Source organism: Dufourea novaeangliae, unplaced genomic scaffold, assembly GCF_001272555.1.
Source record: "Dufourea novaeangliae isolate 0120121106 unplaced genomic scaffold, ASM127255v1 scaffold78, whole genome shotgun sequence".
Lineage (NCBI taxonomy): Eukaryota > Metazoa > Arthropoda > Insecta > Hymenoptera > Halictidae > Dufourea > Dufourea novaeangliae.
Window position 1 is genome coordinate 336,798 of NW_015373959.1, and position 21,143 is coordinate 357,940.

The window sequence follows — 21,143 nt, forward strand, 5'->3', positions numbered from 1 at the left end:
TATTATTGTTTGTAATAGAAATGTTATATTACATATTACCCTCAGGACATAAAGAGTTAAACTTTACAGCAACTTTTGTTTCACATATTTTGTTTTATGCGCGTATATCGTGTAAACAGATTGTGATCTTAACGTTGTATCTCTTCGAATAAAATTATTTCAAACTTTGAAATGATTTGTTCTCGACAAATGGGAAATACAGATAAGGTAGACGTCAAATTGAAGTATATTGGATATTAAAAACAAATATTTTAAAACAGAACACCTATTAAATATAATTTTCATTTCGAGTCACATAGACCCAAGAAGAACAACAGGGTTAAATGGATAAAAAAATTGCACGGGCTATCATGGTGAATTCTACCTCGCAATTTCTAAATCGAAGACACATTTACATACGCAGTCAGTAGAAACGTTTCAGGAACATTATCATTTTCTTCCGAAGGCTCCGAAATCCCATTTTCATTCGAGAAACGCAAACGTACAATGTCGTCGAACGTAAAAATACTGTTAGTTTAGTTCTGTAACCAACGGGGGGCTTAGCTTTAATCGAAAAAGCATCGGGCCGCGGATTTTTTGTTCACATTCCGTTTCGCTCGGTGTTTACAAACCTGGTACTTTCGAGAATTCAAGGAAGGACGGTATTATTGTGTTTTGGTAATATCAATAGATGATCCAAGGACGTATACCTGTTCCACTTGGATACACGTGTCCTCCCGTCAGTATCGCTCTGAACGTCGGACAAGAACGATCGTTTCTCGTTATATTCCAGGTGTAACCACGGTTCTTCTTAATTTCCCCGACGACGGTTTTTTTTAAGTTAAATTCACCGTTGCTTATTATCGATCATATCGCGTGTTCGTTTAAATTCGACCGTTTTATTTGTCGGGTGTATACGTGGCAGTGTGAGCTTATCTTTTCGCGACTCGCGTGGTGAGCCCTTTCGTTTCTCATCTCGCGCAGTGAGCTCGTGCCACCTCCCCTGGCGATTTTCTGTTCTTCTGTGATCTCGTTCGCGTGTGCTTGTGCCAGACTCATCCGTGAATCGAGCATAATGCAACAACAGAAATTGCTACTCGACTATAAGCTCTTCAACACATCCATGCTTCAACTCGATAACAATAACAACAATGTGCAACAGGCGGACTGGTGAGTACAGTGAGAAAGAAGCGTGTTGGTATCAATCGCTAGACTATGAATTTTATGTGTTTATTGATTTTGCATGCGTGTAGAGTGCGATAAAATAGAGAGGAACTTGATCGAATCGAAGTGGCCAGTTTCTTCTTAATCTATTAACTAGCAGATTTTTCTTGTATAAATTTCTCTCTAAACGAAACGTTATCCTGCTACTGCCTTGAAGCACTTATTGACCCAGCAGCGTTTTTTTGTCTTTTCATTCCTACTATAGTTCTCCACGTTGTCTACCTCAATTATGTTATTGTCTCTTTAAAAGGTATTCTAAATTAGAGAGAAATTAAAAGAGTTGCTTCTAAAATGTCTGATTCTGGTTCCTTGGTATTGAGTGAAGTGTATAGATGAAGAAATGTCAAAAGGGAATAGACAGGATCTAGCACTATTATCTTGCAGTAACAGTCAGTAGAATGTAATTTTTAGTGGTACAGATATCATTGTACCATTTAATCAGAGATCAGAAAAGTTGTTGAAAAGTATAAGGGAATGTAAATGATGCGTTTCTTTGTCTTCAACGACTAATAGGTTTAATTGGATCGAACTTTTTTCTCGATTAAGTAAATTTTCTTTTAATGCCCTTTTTTATAAAATACCCCCTTCATGATGTTTTGCCGCTTACTTTCTTTATATTATCGCGAATTTGTATTCTGTGGACCAATAAGACGCACATAGATTAACTAATTTTTTTTGGAAAATGGAGTTACAACAGTTAAGAATTCGGGCGACGATTTATTATTCGAATTAATAGAAACAATTTGATTCTCGACAAACAGAATACATATTTATAAGGGCATGATTTTCTTATAAGGGAACCCCGGTGACTGATACACGCAGATTTTGATGAAAATTTTTGCAAACATTAAAAAAAAATCATTTTTTAAAAATATTTCCCACAAATTTATAGACCTTAAGGAACGGTATAACTTTTAAACAATTTTTTGATATCTGTTGTGGTTTAAGATTTATAAGCACTTGTATAGAAGAGCCAGTTCGGATAAAAGGGTTGATTTCTCACAATGTTGTTTCCCTTTTTTTGAAATGATAGCTTTTCAACAAATTGTGATGAATATAAATATATTTTTTTTTCTAGCTATTTATTATACTTAGAAAAATCATGATCATGCATCGTGAATATATATTATAGTTGATAAAAAAATATATTTGTTCACAACGACTTTGTGAAATAATTTTAAACATAGAATATAATTTGTAATACAAATGTAAATTTTCTGTAGAGGACATTTCTCTCAAATTGAATGTTTAACTTACGAAAAAAGTTGTTTACGTTTTAGAGCTCGTGCTAGTAATCTTACACGAATAACTAGAGGATTATGAAGTGTATATTCGAGAAATAACCAAATATAGTCAATACCTCTCACCTTGAAGCTTTTCGAATGGCTCCCTGAATTACGTTTCTTTGCGCTTAAAAGACTCATCAATACCTATGCCGGATTTCATGTTGTTCTTGTATACTACTCGATTATTTAAAACCCGATATGTGCTTGTTGTCAATGATCTATAAATTATTCTCACGTAATTATTGGATTAGATTATAATAATACACATTTAATAATCGTAGACATTTCTTTTTGCTGATTTGATTTTAGTCGGTTCTTATATTGCTTAAATATACATTTTCGTTCTTACTATTACTCTTGCTTAATCATAATGTTATTTTATTGTCGAATAAATTATTAGAATCGCGCTAAAGGATAAAATTTACTATAAAATGCAGATAATGAGGCTGATTCCCGACTTCGAGTAAGTTCTTTGTTCAACGCAGCTCGATTCGAGAATCGATTATACGAGCGTCTTTCCCGCTCAGCTTTTTTCCTCTGTGCTCAGCTCTTTTTAATTGGTTGCCTCTCGAAGCAGTGTCTCTGCAGCCAATTAGTGCCTCACGTAAAGTGTCTCGGTCTTCGCTTGCGATTAACGATTTTCCGGCTTTGAATTTGCCGCTGTTGACGTGACTGTATTTTCATTTTGATTAAGCGGATCCATATTATCGTTTAAAGCTCCATGAACTTATCAGTTATATTCGAAAATTAAAACTCAACTGTCACTGGCCAAGCGAATGAAATTCCTAGAAGAATTAAAAGTAACCGCAGCTTTATGTTAGAATTGTTGAACATTACTTTTTGCCAGGCGAGAATCTCGTGTTGAGTAGTTTTATAAACCAAAATGGATTGCACTAAATTATTATGTAATATTTATTCGACAATGTAACAAATACGAGCATTTGACATTCTATTTGCTTTTAAATGCCAAAAATAACATTGGAACATTAATAAAAGAACAAAAAACGACACGATATTTTTATTTCATAAACTCGTAATTTTGATTTCTAAATGAAGTAAACCTAATGGTAGTATTTATCATTAACAAGAATACCTAAGAAGAAATAGCTCAGAGTCTCAAGAAATCGGTGTTGGCCGTATTTTTAAGATTTCTCGTTCATGCAAAATGAGCAAAATATTTTAAACTATACAATTTACCCTCAAAGTTTCTGAATTGCAAAACAGCAATTGTTTGTATAATATTCGTGTTTTTTATTAACAATTACTGAAAATACTTTTCTTTTGAAATAATACATTGTTTATGCTAATTATACAAACACTGCAAATAACAGATATAATTCTTATAATAATAAAGGTAATAACTTCTTCAAGATTGCGGACGAAGTAGTCGTCGAAGCCCTGTGAATGTCAAAATGACTATAAATTGTCATTTCTGTGTCTTCCTTTGTCTTCCTTTCTAATTTGGGTAACAGAAATTAGTTAGTTCTAGCTAAATTTGACGAATACGGTGGATAATCAAACCGTGAAATAGCTTTTGAGACTAAAATGTTATGTAAGCTCATGACTCGTGAAGCCAAAAGTTTTGACCGTCGTCCTTCTCTTCCATCTAGAAAAAGAATTATTGAAGAGCATTACCAGAGTTTCTATAATGATTGTGAACACTATATCTTTTTAAAAGAGAACGATTTTTAATGTTTGATGATGAAGAGCATCATCATTTTGCAAAGAAACTACGTACTGTTTTACTTTCAGTTTGGAAACTCTGGGGCCAACCGTATACAACGCTGGTCGTAAGACGTATCTCGTCCGAAGCTCTGTCCTGCTTGCTTTCACTTTAGTCACTCGTTTATCTTTTTTATGTTCACGTCAGACTGAGTTCGATCCGGTAATTATAGAATTTCTACTATCCTCGGATATAAAATATATAATGGACCTAAGAAGCGTACCATACTTAACCAGTGTAGAGTGTACTACGTTTAATCCTTTAGCTACTATGCACCACTGATGGTGGGGAAAATACGGACGCGGGGTAATTGCGGGCATAGTGATATTCAGTATTCCCCCCTTCGGCATGCCATCTTTTCTTGATTGTTTTTACTATATTTAGGGTAAATGTCCCGATTACTACCAGGTCCCTAATACTGTCACTTTATTTATTTTACTTAATAACAACGTAACGTATAAAGAATTGTGTACAGTAAATTGTATTATTAATTTGGAACTCTGATGCACATAAAAACAAAGAAATACGTGTACTAGGGTGTACCTGGTATTTTGAAATTAATGTTGAAAAATGAAAGTGCTATTTGAATGTTAAAGATGTGACTATGTAAGTAGGAAGTGATGGCGAAATCATAGTAAAGAAAGAGCCGTGATTTTACTATGCAACCTACATCTACTATACCATAACAATTGTTAAAGTATATAAGAATTAATTTAATTTGTGAGCTGATATTTATAGGAATACTGGGATTGCTCGGAGATTTAAATCAATTATGAGTCCATTCCTTATATTTATTGTGTAAAACTATTTTTTTAAATGAAAAAGGTGTTAAGTAATATTATGTTTCAAACTGAGACGATTTATAGATTAAACAACACGTAAATTTATTATATAAAGTTACGCTGCAATCTAAAGGTGGCAATAATTCGGACATCTACCCTAGTTCCGAGGAAGCAGTCACGGCGGAAAGTTACTCATAGATAGTGCGTGGAACACGTGAATATCACTACGACCGGTATTACCCCGCGTCCACATTCCCCTACCATCCCCTATGTGTTTCCCGCGATGTAATTGTTCTGAATTTATACATTTACCGCTTGAAACACATGAATAAATATTTCACTGTTGATATTGTGGTAATCAATAATAATTATACCGCGTACTCGATCCACGAGAAAATGCAAACGCCTTGTTCGAGTCGTCGCACAGTGAGTAGCACTTTGTAGACAACTCTGCCACAGCGAAAAGGTTGAAGTTAATTTCTTGCTATCAATAAATAACTGATACGTGACGTCCTTTGCCATCGAAATGTAACCGCGATGCCCAACGTGTAATACAAACTCGAATGTGATAACATAATACGATCGACGTATACGGAAAGTCAGCCTAAATAGGCGCCGTGGCGAACGTGTTAACGAGCACGGCAATATTCCACCTTGAACAAATCAATTATTTCGTGAGAAACATCACGAACCCACGATCGGACGGCGGGGAGTCGAGAAAACTGTTAGCGAAAGTTATTTTCCGGGAGCAAGATCGCGGAATGGTGGCTCGCGATAAGCGGTTATCGGGGTGTAATTCAATTACTGGATCTTCACGGTGCCCGAAGCGGCAATGTTCAGTTTTGTTCGTTCCCTCCATGGAACGTTGGCGGGATAGGAACTGATTCGTTATCGCCCTTCGACCTGGCCAGACACAATGGTGTTAAATAAGAGATAACCAGGGTGATATCATAGTTCCACTCTTGACTTCCTAGAGACGAGTTCGTTAATGTGGACCCGAGCCACGTTGGCTAGCTCGTTAATTAACCAATTAAATGGGACGTTGTAGCGTCGAGCCTCATGTGTCCATATCATTAGATGTGAAAGGGATGACTCTGGGATATCCATTTGCTATTCAATCATCGAGCTGAATCAATTTATTCAAAAGGTTATGGTATAACGGTCGATGTAACGAGAAATATAATATACTGGCATATTTTTGTACTAGAAAGTTCACTTATCAAAAGGTTTTCTTTAACAAAAGGTTTAGTGTATGAAGGTGCCACTAGAAAATGTTCATTCCAGTACGAAACTTTACTTTAAATACAGTAACTTGTTTAGTAAAGAGTGAGTCTGATCTGTGATTAAAGACGTTACAGTTTTTGCACACCAAATTCAATTTTTTGCATATCAAATTCACCCTTTTGCATATTAAAAAGTAGTTTATCAAAATTATGCGCCCTAGCATCAACAATTTAGCTGTCTTTGTGATAAATTGAGTAGGTAATTTATTTTTATTCTTGTAAAAAATGCTTAGATCAGATCCCGGATACTCCGAAACGTCGGTTGAGGTTCCGAAAGTGAACCGACAAGGCACTGTTTTCGTTGGACGTTGCACAGAGTAGACGTGAAACCAACTATCGAACTTGTTTTCTTTGTTCAAGAAAATAGACAATGTATATTTGTGTGTTAATAAACGAAAAAGTATAAACTCATTTTTAAGCGTTTCTTTCACGAATGAAAATAAATCACCTACTCAAATTATCACAAAGGCAATTGGATCGTTGATTATGGGCGAGTATCTTTGATAAACTGTGGTCCGAAATTATAGATTTAAGCATACATTTTTTAAACGTTATTTCATTACTTCTTATTTTGGAAATTACAAAAGGTTGAATTTAATTTGCAAAAGGGCGAATTTCATCTGCAAAAGGGTTACTTGGATTAGCAAATGAGTGAATTGGATTTGCAAATGGGTGAACTTGGAGTGCAAAACCTGTCTTGAAGATTTGTTCGATATCTTGATTGGTGAATGTAATTATTAAAATCGTAGCAGCTATTATAGTATAATTCATAATTCTATGGATATCAATCGAGCACTTAACTAAGCTGAATCGATACCAGCTGAACAAACAGGAGAATCAAAGTACAAATGATGAAGTCTTGTCAAGTTAACATAAATATAATAATAGTACGATTGCCTAAATAATAACATTTCAAATGTTCAATAACAGGCTCCTTATATGAACTAGAAATATGAGATTTTCTTTTCGTATTAGGAACAAAACTCGTAAACCCAGAAAAGAAAATTCTTTTCAAGGGTTGATAGAAAAGCTTATTACACGTCGAAGAAGTGTTAAATGTAATTAATAGAAGTAGAAAAGTTGTCAGATAAAAGAATATAATTTTATTTTTCTACTTAAGAAATACGAAAGAGAATTTCTTCGAAATGTGATTGAATGCTGTGTATCATTCACTTATCCCTTTGTTCCCGTTTTTTGCTTCTACCCACTTGAAGCAGAGTCACGAATAAGAGTCGTTAAAGAGGTTTGCCCCACCGAGCTTCGATCCCTCCGCTTCTCTTCCCTCTAACCTTTTTTTTTATCTTCTACTTCCCTGTTTCTCTGTTTCGAGCCGACTGGAAGATTCAACAGCTCGAAACGGACTAATGAGGTTATCGCTGCGTCAACAAGGGATGTTAAGCTACGCATGCTGTAATGTCGATCGATTCGTGCAACGATATTCGGCATCAGTATGTAACGCTTTGTATATACATAAGAATTTTTCATTTATTCATCGAACGGGTATTAAATAATATGAATTCAGTGACAGTAGAAAAACGGATTTATTGGAATTCGTATTATCTGTTGTGTAAACTGTGAGACATATTTGATATAGGGGTAATTTGAAGAATAATATAATGATTGAGTGAAAATCAACTTTAGTGGTTGTTCAGAAATAAGAGATTTGTCTATTCTTACCTTCACGAAGTCTAACTAATGTTTACGATTTCTTTGTTGACAAAACTGTAAGTCACATTTCTCCAAAATTTGACACACGCTTAAATGCATTCTTTAATAAGCTCTGTGAACTTGTAATATAATACAATGTAAAGATAATATGGAATGTTTTATTTTCATTAATTTTAGAAATGTTTTAATAACAGAGCGCAATGAAAAACCAATAGTGTATCGATATCCATAAACACTTAAAAGATCAAAACATGACCATAGCGTAGCATATAAGCGATCTCATCTTGTGGTCATGTTTTGAACTTTTAAATGTTTATGGATATCGAGATACTAAAGTGCCCCAACTCCCCCTACATTCCGTGCAGTTCATACTTTCAGAAAATGCAAGAAAGAATTCGATATTTTCCACTCCCATAAGAATGTATTTTTTTAATTTTTCTGCTTAAGTAAATCTTGGATCGAAGTCCATCAAGAGTATCAGGAAGGAATCCACAATATTCCCCAGAAATAGTTCTTTACAAAAGAATCAAAATTATATTACTTCTTAACGATATTTAATCATGTTCTCTAATGCCGTGTCATATTTTTATGAAGAGCAAAAGTGGGATATTATTAACTTATTATGAATATGTATAGTGAAATACTCAATGGTACACCTAATGGATCATTATGTACTAGTTTCCTAAATATTTATTTAATTATATTTAAGATTGAAGATTGACAGACCTGAAATTAATAAAAACATTCAGTCACAGACGGAACGAGATCGTTAAACATAAAAAATTTGGAGGGTGATTTAGAATTATAAATTAATCGTATAAAGTATATTGCAACAGAACGAAAGATATAACTTTTATTTAACCTTTATGCAGTGTTTAAGCCAATATGACCCGAAATTAAAGTTTCATTTTCAATTATGCTTCTTATTACGAGAAACAACTCAGGTAATTTAGCACGAATAATTAACGTGTACACATTATTCATTGTTTTTGTGCAATTTCAATTTTGGTTTAACATGATTTACAGGGTAGTAAAAGCTTTTTGATTGGCGCATGAGGCAAATTCTCGAGCAATACCTGTTGAACAATCTACCCAAGTGTTTACGTAGTTAGTAGTAATAATTCGTTAGTAATAAAAAGTTTAGTATTAATAATACTTTGAACAATAAATCACATCTTATTCAACACGGATATACAACGAACTTTGTTCTCACATTCGATTTTCAACGACATCAAATCACCTCGCAGTGTTCTCGAGAATACCTTATTAGTTAAATATTCACCACGATCGATGATCATCCCCTCCTCAATTGATCTGTAATATCATATCGCCCTGTATACACCACTCCATCGATCCTAAACGCTCCACGCGGCTGGAATAAACGACGGCAAAGGCAAATTAATTTACGACTTGCACAACCGAGCAAGTAAAATTGACGGAACGCGAAAACTAAATCTTTGTACGGGACACCGCAAAGAGAATTAACGGAATGAGGAGAATAAGGCAATCGGCAGGAAGCAATTAGCATTCTCTCTACGAGCGGCCGGGACAGAGAAGCAACGACACAATGGCAAAAATAATCTCCGGGAGATAAAGTTTTCAAGCCGGGCTCAGGCGATAATACCTCGGGGGTTAAACTCGGTACCATCTCACCCCCTTTTCGGTCTCTGTCTCTTCTCCTCTCTCTCCCAGTTTCTCTTGCTTGCTCCGAGTGTATTCTTAGCGTGGCACATTTCGCGAGCCCGTAGCGGAAGACCCTAAAACTGCGATTTCGTGGTGAAACGTTCGTTCTGAGCACTGTACACGGGCCGATGATTAGGTGGGGGGTGATGTGGGGTCGACGGTGCAAAGCCGTGGGGTGCGCTAAACGGCTGATTCGGGAATAATCTTCAACTATCTCAAACTGCCACGCCACTTGACCGCACACGTGCTTTTTAATTGGCGAATATACTCCTTTTTTTTCTTTCTCCTATCACTCCCTTTCCACCCCCCCCCCAACCCTTCTCGAGACAAGCGGAAACTGGCAACGGTGAGCTTCGAGCGGGTTCGAGGGGGTTAATTAAAAACGCAGGACGACGATGAAGTTGCCGTAGACGATTCCTGGAATAATTAATTAGATCGTCGGGAAATTTGAACTTCGGACGTGTCCAGGCAGAATGGATCGAACTCGAAATGAATTTTTCTTGTAGAATCGCCGAGTTAGGTTCATTAAAAATATCACAGCGAGATACCCTGTGTTCTTGTATGGTATGTTGTTGAACTTTTTATTTAAATCGTATTATCAGTTGTATTTTATCTTTGTTTTCTATCTTTTATCACGAACCTATGGATATTTATCGCAGACACATCTATAGATTAATTTCGGAACAGAAATGTAATACAGGAGTTGAATCTCTTCGTTAGCGGTTTTATTAAAGTCTATTGCGGGTTAGATATACAGGGTGTAACAAAAATGTTGTCCGATCCGAAAATGGGGGACTCGGGGGGTGAATTGGAACAAGTTTTTCCTTAGCAACAATGTTATCCGAGGCTTCGTTACCGAGATATTAACGAAAAACCCCGACCAATCAGAGCGCGAGTTTGCTAGCCGAGTTCCCGCAATCAAACTCGCGCTCTGATTGGTCGGGGTTTTTTGTTAATATCTCGGTAACCAAACCTCGGATTACATTGTTGCTAAGGAAAAACTTTTTTCAATTCACCCCCGGAGTGCCCCATTTCCGGGTCGGACAACATTTTTGTTACACCCTGTATGTTCTATAAATGCATAACATCCTCGGCTAATACTTAATTAAAGTAGTATACTTACAGAATACTTTTGTTCACAACGGTTTTCGTCGAAATGTTTCGTGTATAGAAATTTTTTTTAAGCAGGGTAACATTTATCGTTTCGTACGTGATATTATGGATCGATGAAAAGACGTAATTATGTTGTTTTAATTAATAACGTTCAGAACACCCTGAGCAAGAAAATATGTTCGTCTAAAAGTAACAGAAGATTTTGAGAATTACAATATTTGGCGCACAATTTTATTTAAGATATTCGAAATGATCTCTGTGCTTGCAACACAGTAGATCCTAAAGGTAAAAAATTAATTTTTAAGATAAAAATCAGTTTGGAGGCTCGACAAACGCGCGTTCCAAACAATCTAGATTATAGTTTCCCACTTTTCTTGGGCTCATCGCCCCTTTTACAAAGATGTTTTTGTTCAACGCCTCTTTCGGGTAAACCATCCCTATTATTAAAATTTCCAAGTGTAGTTCTAGGTATAATCTTTACATATTAACCCCTTCGCACCACTGGACGAGATATCTCGCCATGTGATTTCGTTTATGATATGCTTTGGACGATCTCGTGAAACCATATCATGAAACGAAATCACGTGGCGAGATATCTCGTCCATCGGTGCAAAGGGGTTAAGAAGTTAGATTGAAAATAAAGGAGATAAAATACCTAGAACACCTTTTTAGATCTCCTTAGCACCCACCGGTAAGCAGTAGCGTCCATGTCGAGTACCTAATACTATGACCTAGATAAGTGAAACACCAGGAAAGACGACCAAAACAGAGTTACCAAACGATTACGAATTGTTTAAAAAGAATTTTTCCATATTTCCTGGAGCACGCCTATTCCTCTCACCCTCACGAGTTTTTCCTTCAGCTCAATTGGTACCAACAATTCCCATTAGGGAGGACTATCAATTTACAGCAAATCGGTTCAGTAGAATCTTGTCGGCGTACATCCGCATGAAAGTCGGTCGGGGTGGCTTTCGTTTGCGCGAAAACAAATGACTTCGACTATACGTACACGAGCAAAAAAAAAACAAGAAGGCCCGACCGGACATTCGAAACGCAGGGGCGGCGATCGAAGATTCGATAATCGCAGGGAGCTCGTTCGCGGGAGCGATACGCCTGGCGGCGTCCAATTACCGATCGGTAATTGGGGCAGAATTTCTGCTGAGCTCAAATTTGCGCGCCGCGCCGCTGTCCGGCCCCCTCGGTCACTCGCCAACACCGCCTCGCTGCTCTTCGTTAATTAAACCGATTAAGCCCCGCGATTCCGAAGATGAGATCTTCCCCTTTTTACCGAGCGCGCGCGAGCAACCCTCGACCTTCTTCCTCTTTTTCCTCCGGCCCGCCTCGCGATCCTTAATTACCGATCCGCTTACCGCGAAACCCCGGAGGATTTTACACCATGTAAATATCATTTCATTTCTTCACCTGCTGGTGGATCTTGTAAGCTTGAAGACGGTATACAAATTCGGCCTAATATTTAACCTTTAGACTTTCGACATTTTGGACATCGTTCTAAGTAAGGTAACTGTAATTTTCTTAATGTTGCTTTGGTTTAGGAGAACTAATTTATTTGTTATGATGCTTGCAGAATTTGTCTCGGTATCCGCTAAAAGGTAGGCGTAAAAGATGAAGGTTTATTTATAAAAAACTGACGGTGACCTTGAAAACTGGAAAAAAGGATTGAAAAAAAATTTGGTACAATCATCTTAAAGCTCCTCTTGAATCATGTTATACTAGCTAAACAAATTTTCGACCAAACAGCTAGCTGTAGAATAATCTATGCTGATCATGTTTTAAAAAATGTTCAATTTGTCATTTAAACTATTTCTGGGGTCTTTTGCTATCCCTGATTACGATACTGAAGTCACTATTAAAAGTTTTTTAGTCTACAAAACTATATTGCCAACCTAGCAGTGCATGAACAAGTAAACATACACACAAATTTATAGAACTTCCCTTTTGCATTGCCTGTAATTAACGACGCAGGAAAATTAAAATTAAAGTGTTAAAATAAAAGCTCAATTACTAGAACACTTTTTGGAGACACTATCGAGAATGACTGCTACGTGATGACAGACAATTGATTTGTAAATTGTATTGAATGAGCGGCGGAAGTAACTCTATTATGTTACCATAACAGAAAATCACCTCTACTTTAAAATATTCTTAATAATAGAGAAAATATTAATATTAATTCCTTGTGTTATGTTCACAAAACATTTTCAGTCAATTCTCTGAGTAGTATACTCACCGACAAAAGTTAAGATTGAGAAAAATTGAAAAAATGCAGAAAATTCAGAATAATGAAATTCTGTAATAATATAAATAATATAAACACTCTGAGTAATTGCTAACCCTCGGTTGTCGCACCTTTTTTTTCAAACGTAATTATCCCACTGGGTCGATGCGTCCCAAACCAATTTTCATTCAGCTGTTGTTTAAAAACTATCTGTTAAATTATGTCGCAAAACTTCTGAGATAAAGTTCAAAACATTGTAAAACATATTTTCATTGTAAAAGATTAACATTTGAAGTATCATTATGTTTAAAAAATTCTTGATTAAAACAAAATTCCAAGGAAACGTGTTTTTAGGATACCTGAAACTACTAATACATGGAGCCAGTAGTATCATTTACGACCAAATAGAAAGATATTTCACTTTCAAGTCAAATTTTGGGTCATTTCGACGCAGTGTGCCTACCGAGGGTTAATTCTTTTCTATTACCTATTTATATAAATTAATGGAACCTCATTTCGTGTAACGAACGATTGATAGACAAAATTCATCTGACAATCTATCAATATTAAAGCCACACGGTTCTATTTCGCCTATAGTACAAATAATGAATTTCTCCAAAGCTTCGGTGACCTGCAGTAATTTTTCCCGCAAACCAGACCATTCGGAATCTTCGTAATGACTTGGAGCGCGGCAAAGCAGTGGTTTAATCCGACTCCCAAAACATATCTCGTGTCAAAATGGACGGACCTTAATTACGTTTTGAGCGCGGGCAGCGGAGAGTGAAAAGTTTCGATTCCCGGTTCAGGAAATCGCGGTTTATGTTTTATGGACGATTTCATATCGAGCCACGCAACCAGCAAGTGGTCTGGTCGGTTAAATCAAGAATGAGGAAGGAATGAACCGTCTCGAAAGCTCTCTGTGCAACGAGCAATCGACGTGTTACTACCCTTTCTCCGTCGGTACCTCGTTCTTTCCCTGTCGCAATTTAGTTTTGCGGTGTGGTTTCTCGACTGAAACGTTTACCCTAGTTTGCTTCTTCCCTCAACCCCCTACCCTCGCACAATTAACGGAATCTTTAAGGCGGATCATTTGCAAGCTCCAATTTGCCGGCTTGATTTGCCGGAAAAAGATCGCTCTTCAGAAATCGCGCGCGGAGCGGAGAATGGAAGGGTGGAACGCCGGATAAAGAGAGGGCGGAATATTAGAAAAGGGTAAAGGTGCTGGCATAGAAGAAATAATAGATTCCGACGAGAAATAGGGCATCGAACGGTGGGTAAAACAGGTCATGGGAATTCTCGCGATGTTGGGTCCGCGAGCTTTCGAAGAATTCCAGTGATCGACAGGGGTGGCAAGAAACGACCGAATGGATTCAGGCTTGATACAGTTGAATATGTTTTTTAATACCTATTAAAATATATACAATGAAAAATATAAATATATATGTTAAAGTAAGTGGTCTAAATATGGGCTAGCACTTTTACTTCAGAACTCATTGCCAAACCTGTTGAAGACGTTTAGGATATAACACTTTCATGTATCTAAAATATGTTTGCTTTACGATATGGAGTTAAAGTAAGCTTTTTTTGTTCTTGAGTCGTAGTTTCATACTATTCCGGCTAGGGTGAAGGACGTAACATGACCTTACAGTTTCAACTAGCCCATATTTAGACCGTAGCCTGTATTTTGACCACATTATTATGCAAATCAATGCGGGGTGAGTCATGTGAATCGACCTCCGCCAATGTCTTCGACATTCTTGTAATACCTATTAAACAATACGTAATTCCATTTAAAAAAACGAATTTGAATACAAAAACAAATTATCCGCACAAAAATTATTTCTCTCTCGAAAGCATTCAACTATTGTTTGAAACATTTTTAGGTATCATTAACGGTTTCGAAGATATTCGCGGGGATCGATTTACGTTAGTCACTCTGTATTAATTTTCATAATAATCTATCTATATGTGTGTGTATATATTGTGTGACAAAAGAAATATGTAAATGAAGTAATTACATATCTTGTTGTTTAAGGCATAGATCAAGCGTCTGCGGGCGAAGGTTTAATTTAACGCTCGGATATTCCAATCACTTCGTTTAAATATGTTTAAGTGGGTCTTTCACTGGAACTGTGATATCAGAAATATCTATCCGAGTAATGAAAATTATATTTTAAAAAATAATACATATATGTAGATGATAAACATGTCGAGTAGTCATCTTAAAAAGTTTATTGTATGAAAACATAGTTTTGATGGTATGAAACTTCGAATGGAAATTGTTTTAATATTATTATATTGAAAACAGCATTGAAGCAGCAAAATAGAAATACAGAAAAAGAATAATTAAATTTCTGTTAATGCTGATTGATTAGATTGCGCAATATTTTACAATACATCCTTATTCGTACATCAAAACGTTAACGAACAGTTATCTAAGAAGTTGAATTATATTTTATCAACTGCAATCCCTGACCAGTTCGTATAATCAAAGTTCTCCTGTACAAAAGTTTAGAATCGTTTAAACCGCGGGTAATATTGATGGTATTCAGTACTTCGGATAGATTCAGATTTATCCAGTGGTTATAATGGTTTCTTATGTTACAAAGTGTCCCTGTGTCCACTAATGAATTCTACTACCAGGAATAACAATCGAAAATAATATACTCAAGTCATATAACTATCGAAAATAATACACTCACAAACCATTGCAACACTACGTTCAGGTCTGTATACACTAGATCAGGGTTTCTGAAACTACGGTAGGCATACCACTGGTGGTACGTGGAAGCCTTCCAGGATGTACACGAGCTATGAACGCCACTCGTCTTGTAAAGATGAATAATTTAGTGCACTTAATTTTAATTGGTGGTACGTGACTGTTCGTGTAAACATTTGGCGATACGTAAAAAATACAGCTTGAGAACTCCTGCATCAAAAGGTTTAACAGTTGAAATCAATTATCGATAGTCCAACTCTCGAGCTGACTTATTTAGTTACGTATGTATTAGAAAAAATCGTATTCAGGTCTGTAATTCGAACTTACAAATGACAATAAGATTTTACGAGATTTTCTCAACGGAAGCTTAAAACATTTTTCAACGATTTTAAGCTACGTAAAAGCTATCAAGTCCCCGTTTAATGAAGGAGTCGGAGAAGTTATTTGGAAAAAAGGACCGAGAGATGGAGAGAGCACGGTTGATCCTAATGAAGTAAAGCCTGATAGACCTAGAAAGGGGAATCGACAGAAACAGAATAACGGACCGTGAGAAATATAATGAATTACGAGGAGAGCGCGAGAATAAAGGGACAGAGGGCCGTGAGGGAGAGGGGAAACGCATGAATAAACGAGCAAGCTGACGAACGAGTAGAACTAACACGGACAAATCAGGTTGCTCGAAGTCGACGAGAGGATTTTCAGTAATTTCGTAGCACCATCGGCTGCTGAACGTGCTGCTTTCCAAGCGCTTTTTCTCTCTTTCTCTCTCTCTGCCTTTCCCTTTCTCCGTCCCTCCGCCGCCGTCGCCGCACTCTTCATTTTCGATGTCGTTTTTTCGTCTGTCTCCACCAATTTTCGTTGACGCTCGTTTCACGTCCTCGTAACGAACGTATTCCGCTGATCACGAATAATTTCTTTCGAGAGTCCATTAGGAGACATTTTCCCTGGCCCCTCCGACAGCCGGATCCATTTGAAATCTAAAGACTATTAAAAACTTTCATACCCATCCGATATTTCCGGGGAGGATTTTAAGAAGACGTCATCGGCACAATTTCGCCTACTGAACCGATTCCTATATTCCCAATTTATGGACTGTTTGATCATTGACGGGAACTTGACGTTACTATTGGTTTCTGTATCATCGTTTTACACTTTTACTCGACATTGATATGTTGATTTCATCATTGAAGAGATAGGGGTGCGTTGTCTATATCGTATCGCTTAAGGTATCCTATTTATATTTACATACTATATTTCCTATTTGGCACTAATGTGTACGGAAATTAATATTGGATATTGTAGCTTGATGTTTATGACTGGTAGATGTTTAACCTTTTTGTCAAAAAGAAATTACTTCGTTATAAATGTTTTTATGACATTTTGCAGAAGGTACGATTTAAGCAATCGGTCACCCAACCCTTACCTAGCGGTTTCTAAAATCGCATCACCTTTGAAAGCAATGATGTTGCGAATAAAAATAATGATGCAAATGTGAATGAGAAACAATCAGATGTTGATAAAATTTCACTTCCTCCATTAGGAATTCCATATGTTAATAATGAGACATACATACATAATGTTACACCTTAGCAAAGTCGGTTAAGAAATACTATGAATGTATAAACATCTACATTTTAATGATTAAAAACCACTGAGTATTGTACCTGCGGACTTTTAAACAAATAGGAATTTTTCATGTGTCAGTTGCAGAAAATAAGACGTAAGTAAAGATATTTTCTAATTCTATTATGAGGTTCCTTTATGTTTCAAGTACACTAAAAAAACTCATAAAAATTAGTAAATGTTTTATTATACATACTGTGATCCTAATACAGTCGAGTCATCATGTGATAAATATACGTTATCGATGTGATCAGTGTATACGTTCAGGTATGATATACATACATATATTTAAATTGAGGAATGAAGTATTCGTACAAGAAGAATATGGAAAAAAAGAGTTCCTCTTTATCCTTTAACAATAAGATATAAATATGTATGTTCGTATATTCCACGTCTATGTAAATATGTGTACTGCCTAACCAATATACGTGAAGGAAAGTTAATTATACCACTAATATCTGTATAAATAATATAATTGCTAATAAGGGAAATCTACCTCTATTTATTCCTATATTCTTTCTATCTAATAAATCAAGATATTTTCGCAGCATTTGTTATTCAATAAAGAAATTAATCAAAATCATGCAGGGATCAAACATAAACCCTAAAGCTATCCAATACAAGTTACCTTACCACGACACAACCTTTACATTGGAATGCTTACGACTCCGTTTTCATTCAATTACGCGAACCGTATGCTCTCCTCGGTATCTCTAACAAGCATACCGAGTAAACCTCGAAATTTCAATAAACGAGGCAACGAGAAACGCACAATAGCTGAGCCAATCTTTCGAACAGTCGCTTCCATCCAGAAACACGCCACTTTTAATTCACTTTCTGGGCGATCAAGACAGACAGGGAAAGGGGAGAGAGAAAGACAGAGAGAGAGAAGGGGATGTTTGCGCGAGAAGAGAGAAAATTGCCCGCCATTACGATTCCTCCTTTCGTCCGAAGGAAATCGCAGAGGAGTGCGAACGGGGGATGCGAGAGTTCTGTGTGCAAAAGGGCGATTGGTAATTTCGGCCAGACACCACGAGGAGACTAATCTTTGGGGCAAACCGGAGAGGGGGGACACGGATTGCCACCGCAGGCACCGTGGACGTGCAAAATCGAAAATGTCCATCGATTTTGCGTCTCTGTATATGTAGCTACACGGTACAGCCGACCACCCCCACCCCCACCACTCTCCCTCGCTTCGCTCACTCCCGTTGGTCCACGTTTTAAACCCTCGACCAGTTACGCTGGTCACGTGTAGTGTCCGGTGATACGAAAGCCGCATACCAAAGTTTTTCACCCCTTTCTCTGCGACTGCCTCCACTCCCCTCTCAACCCCACATCCGGCCCGTCCACTACGGGCATTTCTCGTTTCTCCGGATCTGCACGTTCCCATCATGTCCGTGCTATTCTACATCTAGACTGCGGGTTGAAAGTACAGGACTGTCTGAATCATTGTCTCCTTCCTTGGCAGTCGTGTCACTGCGAACGAGGATCGAATTTGTAATGATCGAACTTCGTACGAATTGTGTATTAGTATTTCAGTAATTATTCCGTGGGCAACTGTTGACAATGTACAATTGATATTTAATATATTCAGGATGGGCGGTAATTGTTTTTCCTACCCCATGGCCTGGAGAAATGAATTTCTCTTTTTTTATGTTTTCAGTATCAATATGCCATTATAAGAAAATGCTTTTTGTTATCACAATTTTTAATGGGAGCTATAGCCTCCATCCGATTGTACGATTTGTCGTTTAAGTAAATCGTTATAATATTTGAAACTGTGGACGACTACAGTAAATCCTCGATGAGTGTTCGAAGGCTCCTCGGCACTGAACATGAAATATTTCATAAACTAATGGTCATATGCGGCTGAAACACGTATCATTGCCTTCCGAATCCCAAGCGCTATCACTGTGTCAACCCTCATTAAAAAGTCAGCGGTACATTTGGGGACCTCTCGTCAGTGCCGAGGAGCCTTTTAACACTCATCGACGATTTACTGTATGTTGTCCATCCAGACTACTTTTGACGGTTGTGAGTATATCCTATATCGTTGCACCTTCGCCTATCCCCTGGCTCCCTTTCGTACACGGCCAGCACTCGTGGTGTACGCTCGTTCGTGACGATGCCAGCTGTCCGTTGTCACCGGCAAAACAAGAAAAACCCAGTCCAGCATTAGGACCGCTCACGTACGTGTGGTATCTTCTTCGCAAACAATACTTTAAAGGGAAGAGATACTTGGCTCGTCCATAACACCGACCGCCTTTCTTCTGGCTGTCCGCCTACCCTCGCCACCGCACGTGTCCCGTTCCGTAATTCGTCTTTCGTGAGCGGCGGGAAGGTAAAAGGGGTGGCTCAGCGAGTCCTTTGTGTGCCCTGAGCTGGACACGACACGTTGTACTTCTCGAAAGTGTTTGGAATCTCGAAAGTGAAATGTTCACGGCGCGTGTAGTGCAAGGACAAAGGATTATTGTTATGGATGTTGGGTTGGGAACCTTCTTGAAACGGCGATAGGCGGTATCAGGTTTGATAACCATAAATCGTTGAAGCCATATTACTGGAAAATCTGTACGGTTTTATTTTTAAGAAGATTGCAGAAGTTACTTGAATTAAAAATATTTGGGAAATTTTTATGCTTCTTATTTGATTCGTCGTGAGGTGTTCGTTTATTTTCTATGCATTTTATCGTTAATCCTGGACGTATTACATTCGTAGCATGCCTGATTCCATGGAACTTAAAGAAATTTAACGATGATCTTATTTTATCTTTAATCCAATGAAACTTATCCCAGGGATCATAAATTTATGTTTAATTTCTAGTTTTGTAATCAAGCTACAAAAACGTGAGTCTGCATAAACATCCGTAGTTCGTGTAACTGTATTATGTCTTGTAGACGTACTTCATCTTCCTCAAAGTTACACTAATGTGTTTTGTATCAAGAATTCTAACAAACTTACCGGCAAATCTACTACTTTGAAGCATTCTTACATATTATCTTTTATTTTCTTGACACCTCTGCAAACGAGGATCAAATACTAGAAGCAATATGTGCTGTTATTTGAAAAGCATTCTTAAATACTTTAAAAAAAAATCTTATTAAGGTTCTCATTATATTCACGGATTTTAATGAACAAAATAATATTAGCAAAAGGAACAATGGGATATCGGAAAATATTCACGGATTTTAATGAACAAAATAGTATTGGCGAAGGAACAATCGAATACACGAAAATTCGGAACAGAGACTCTCTATTAAATTATCCCAAAGCATAGCGAAAAGGGTAATGAAATGTACGGAGACAATGGTGTCAGGGAGAGGGAGAGAAATATGGGCGTGTCAATACCAAGAACACAGTCACCGCCAGAAACATCTTCGAGCCATTGAAGTGAGTCAATTTTTACGATTTGTCCCCTCGGGGCTACAGCATTCTACACCCTCTGTTTCGGGCGCTTTTAGGGACGGTTGTAGGGGCGTTGAAAGGTGGCTCCAGCGGTTCTCGCTTAATTTCCTGTGGCTAATGAAAGCCCATACGTGTCCCCCGACGATACACGCACCTGCAAACCCACCCGCTGAGCTGTCAACCCTTCTTTCAACAGTGGATGTAAGGCTACGATAACAGGGGAACGCTAACTATCGCGCACACTTCCCCCTCGATGTACTTGGAGTACACGAATATTATCGAAGAATAAAATTGAATTTTCCCCGGCATAATTATAGAATAATACTCTTCAATTTAATTGACCCTGCGAATTCTCATTGTTACTACTTCGTTCGAAATTTCTGGTTCGGTGCTGTACATTACGTTTCATTGCAAATAATCAT

General features: G+C 37.3%; 1 protein-coding gene across 7 annotated transcripts in view; it reads left to right on the top strand.

The window, feature by feature from the left end:
- The first annotated feature begins 766 nt into the window (after positions 1 to 766).
- The window catches only part of LOC107186411 (CUGBP Elav-like family member 2), a 476,981-nt gene continuing 456,604 nt past the window's right edge, over positions 767 to 21,143 (top strand). For all 7 annotated transcript variants that reach the window (XM_015574265.1, XM_015574267.1, XM_015574268.1 and 4 more), the window contains exon 1: positions 767 to 1,149. In XM_015574265.1, the coding sequence (XP_015429751.1) occupies positions 1,055 to 1,149 (95 nt within the window). In that variant the 5' untranslated portion in view covers positions 767 to 1,054. The remainder of the gene's footprint in view (positions 1,150 to 21,143) is intronic.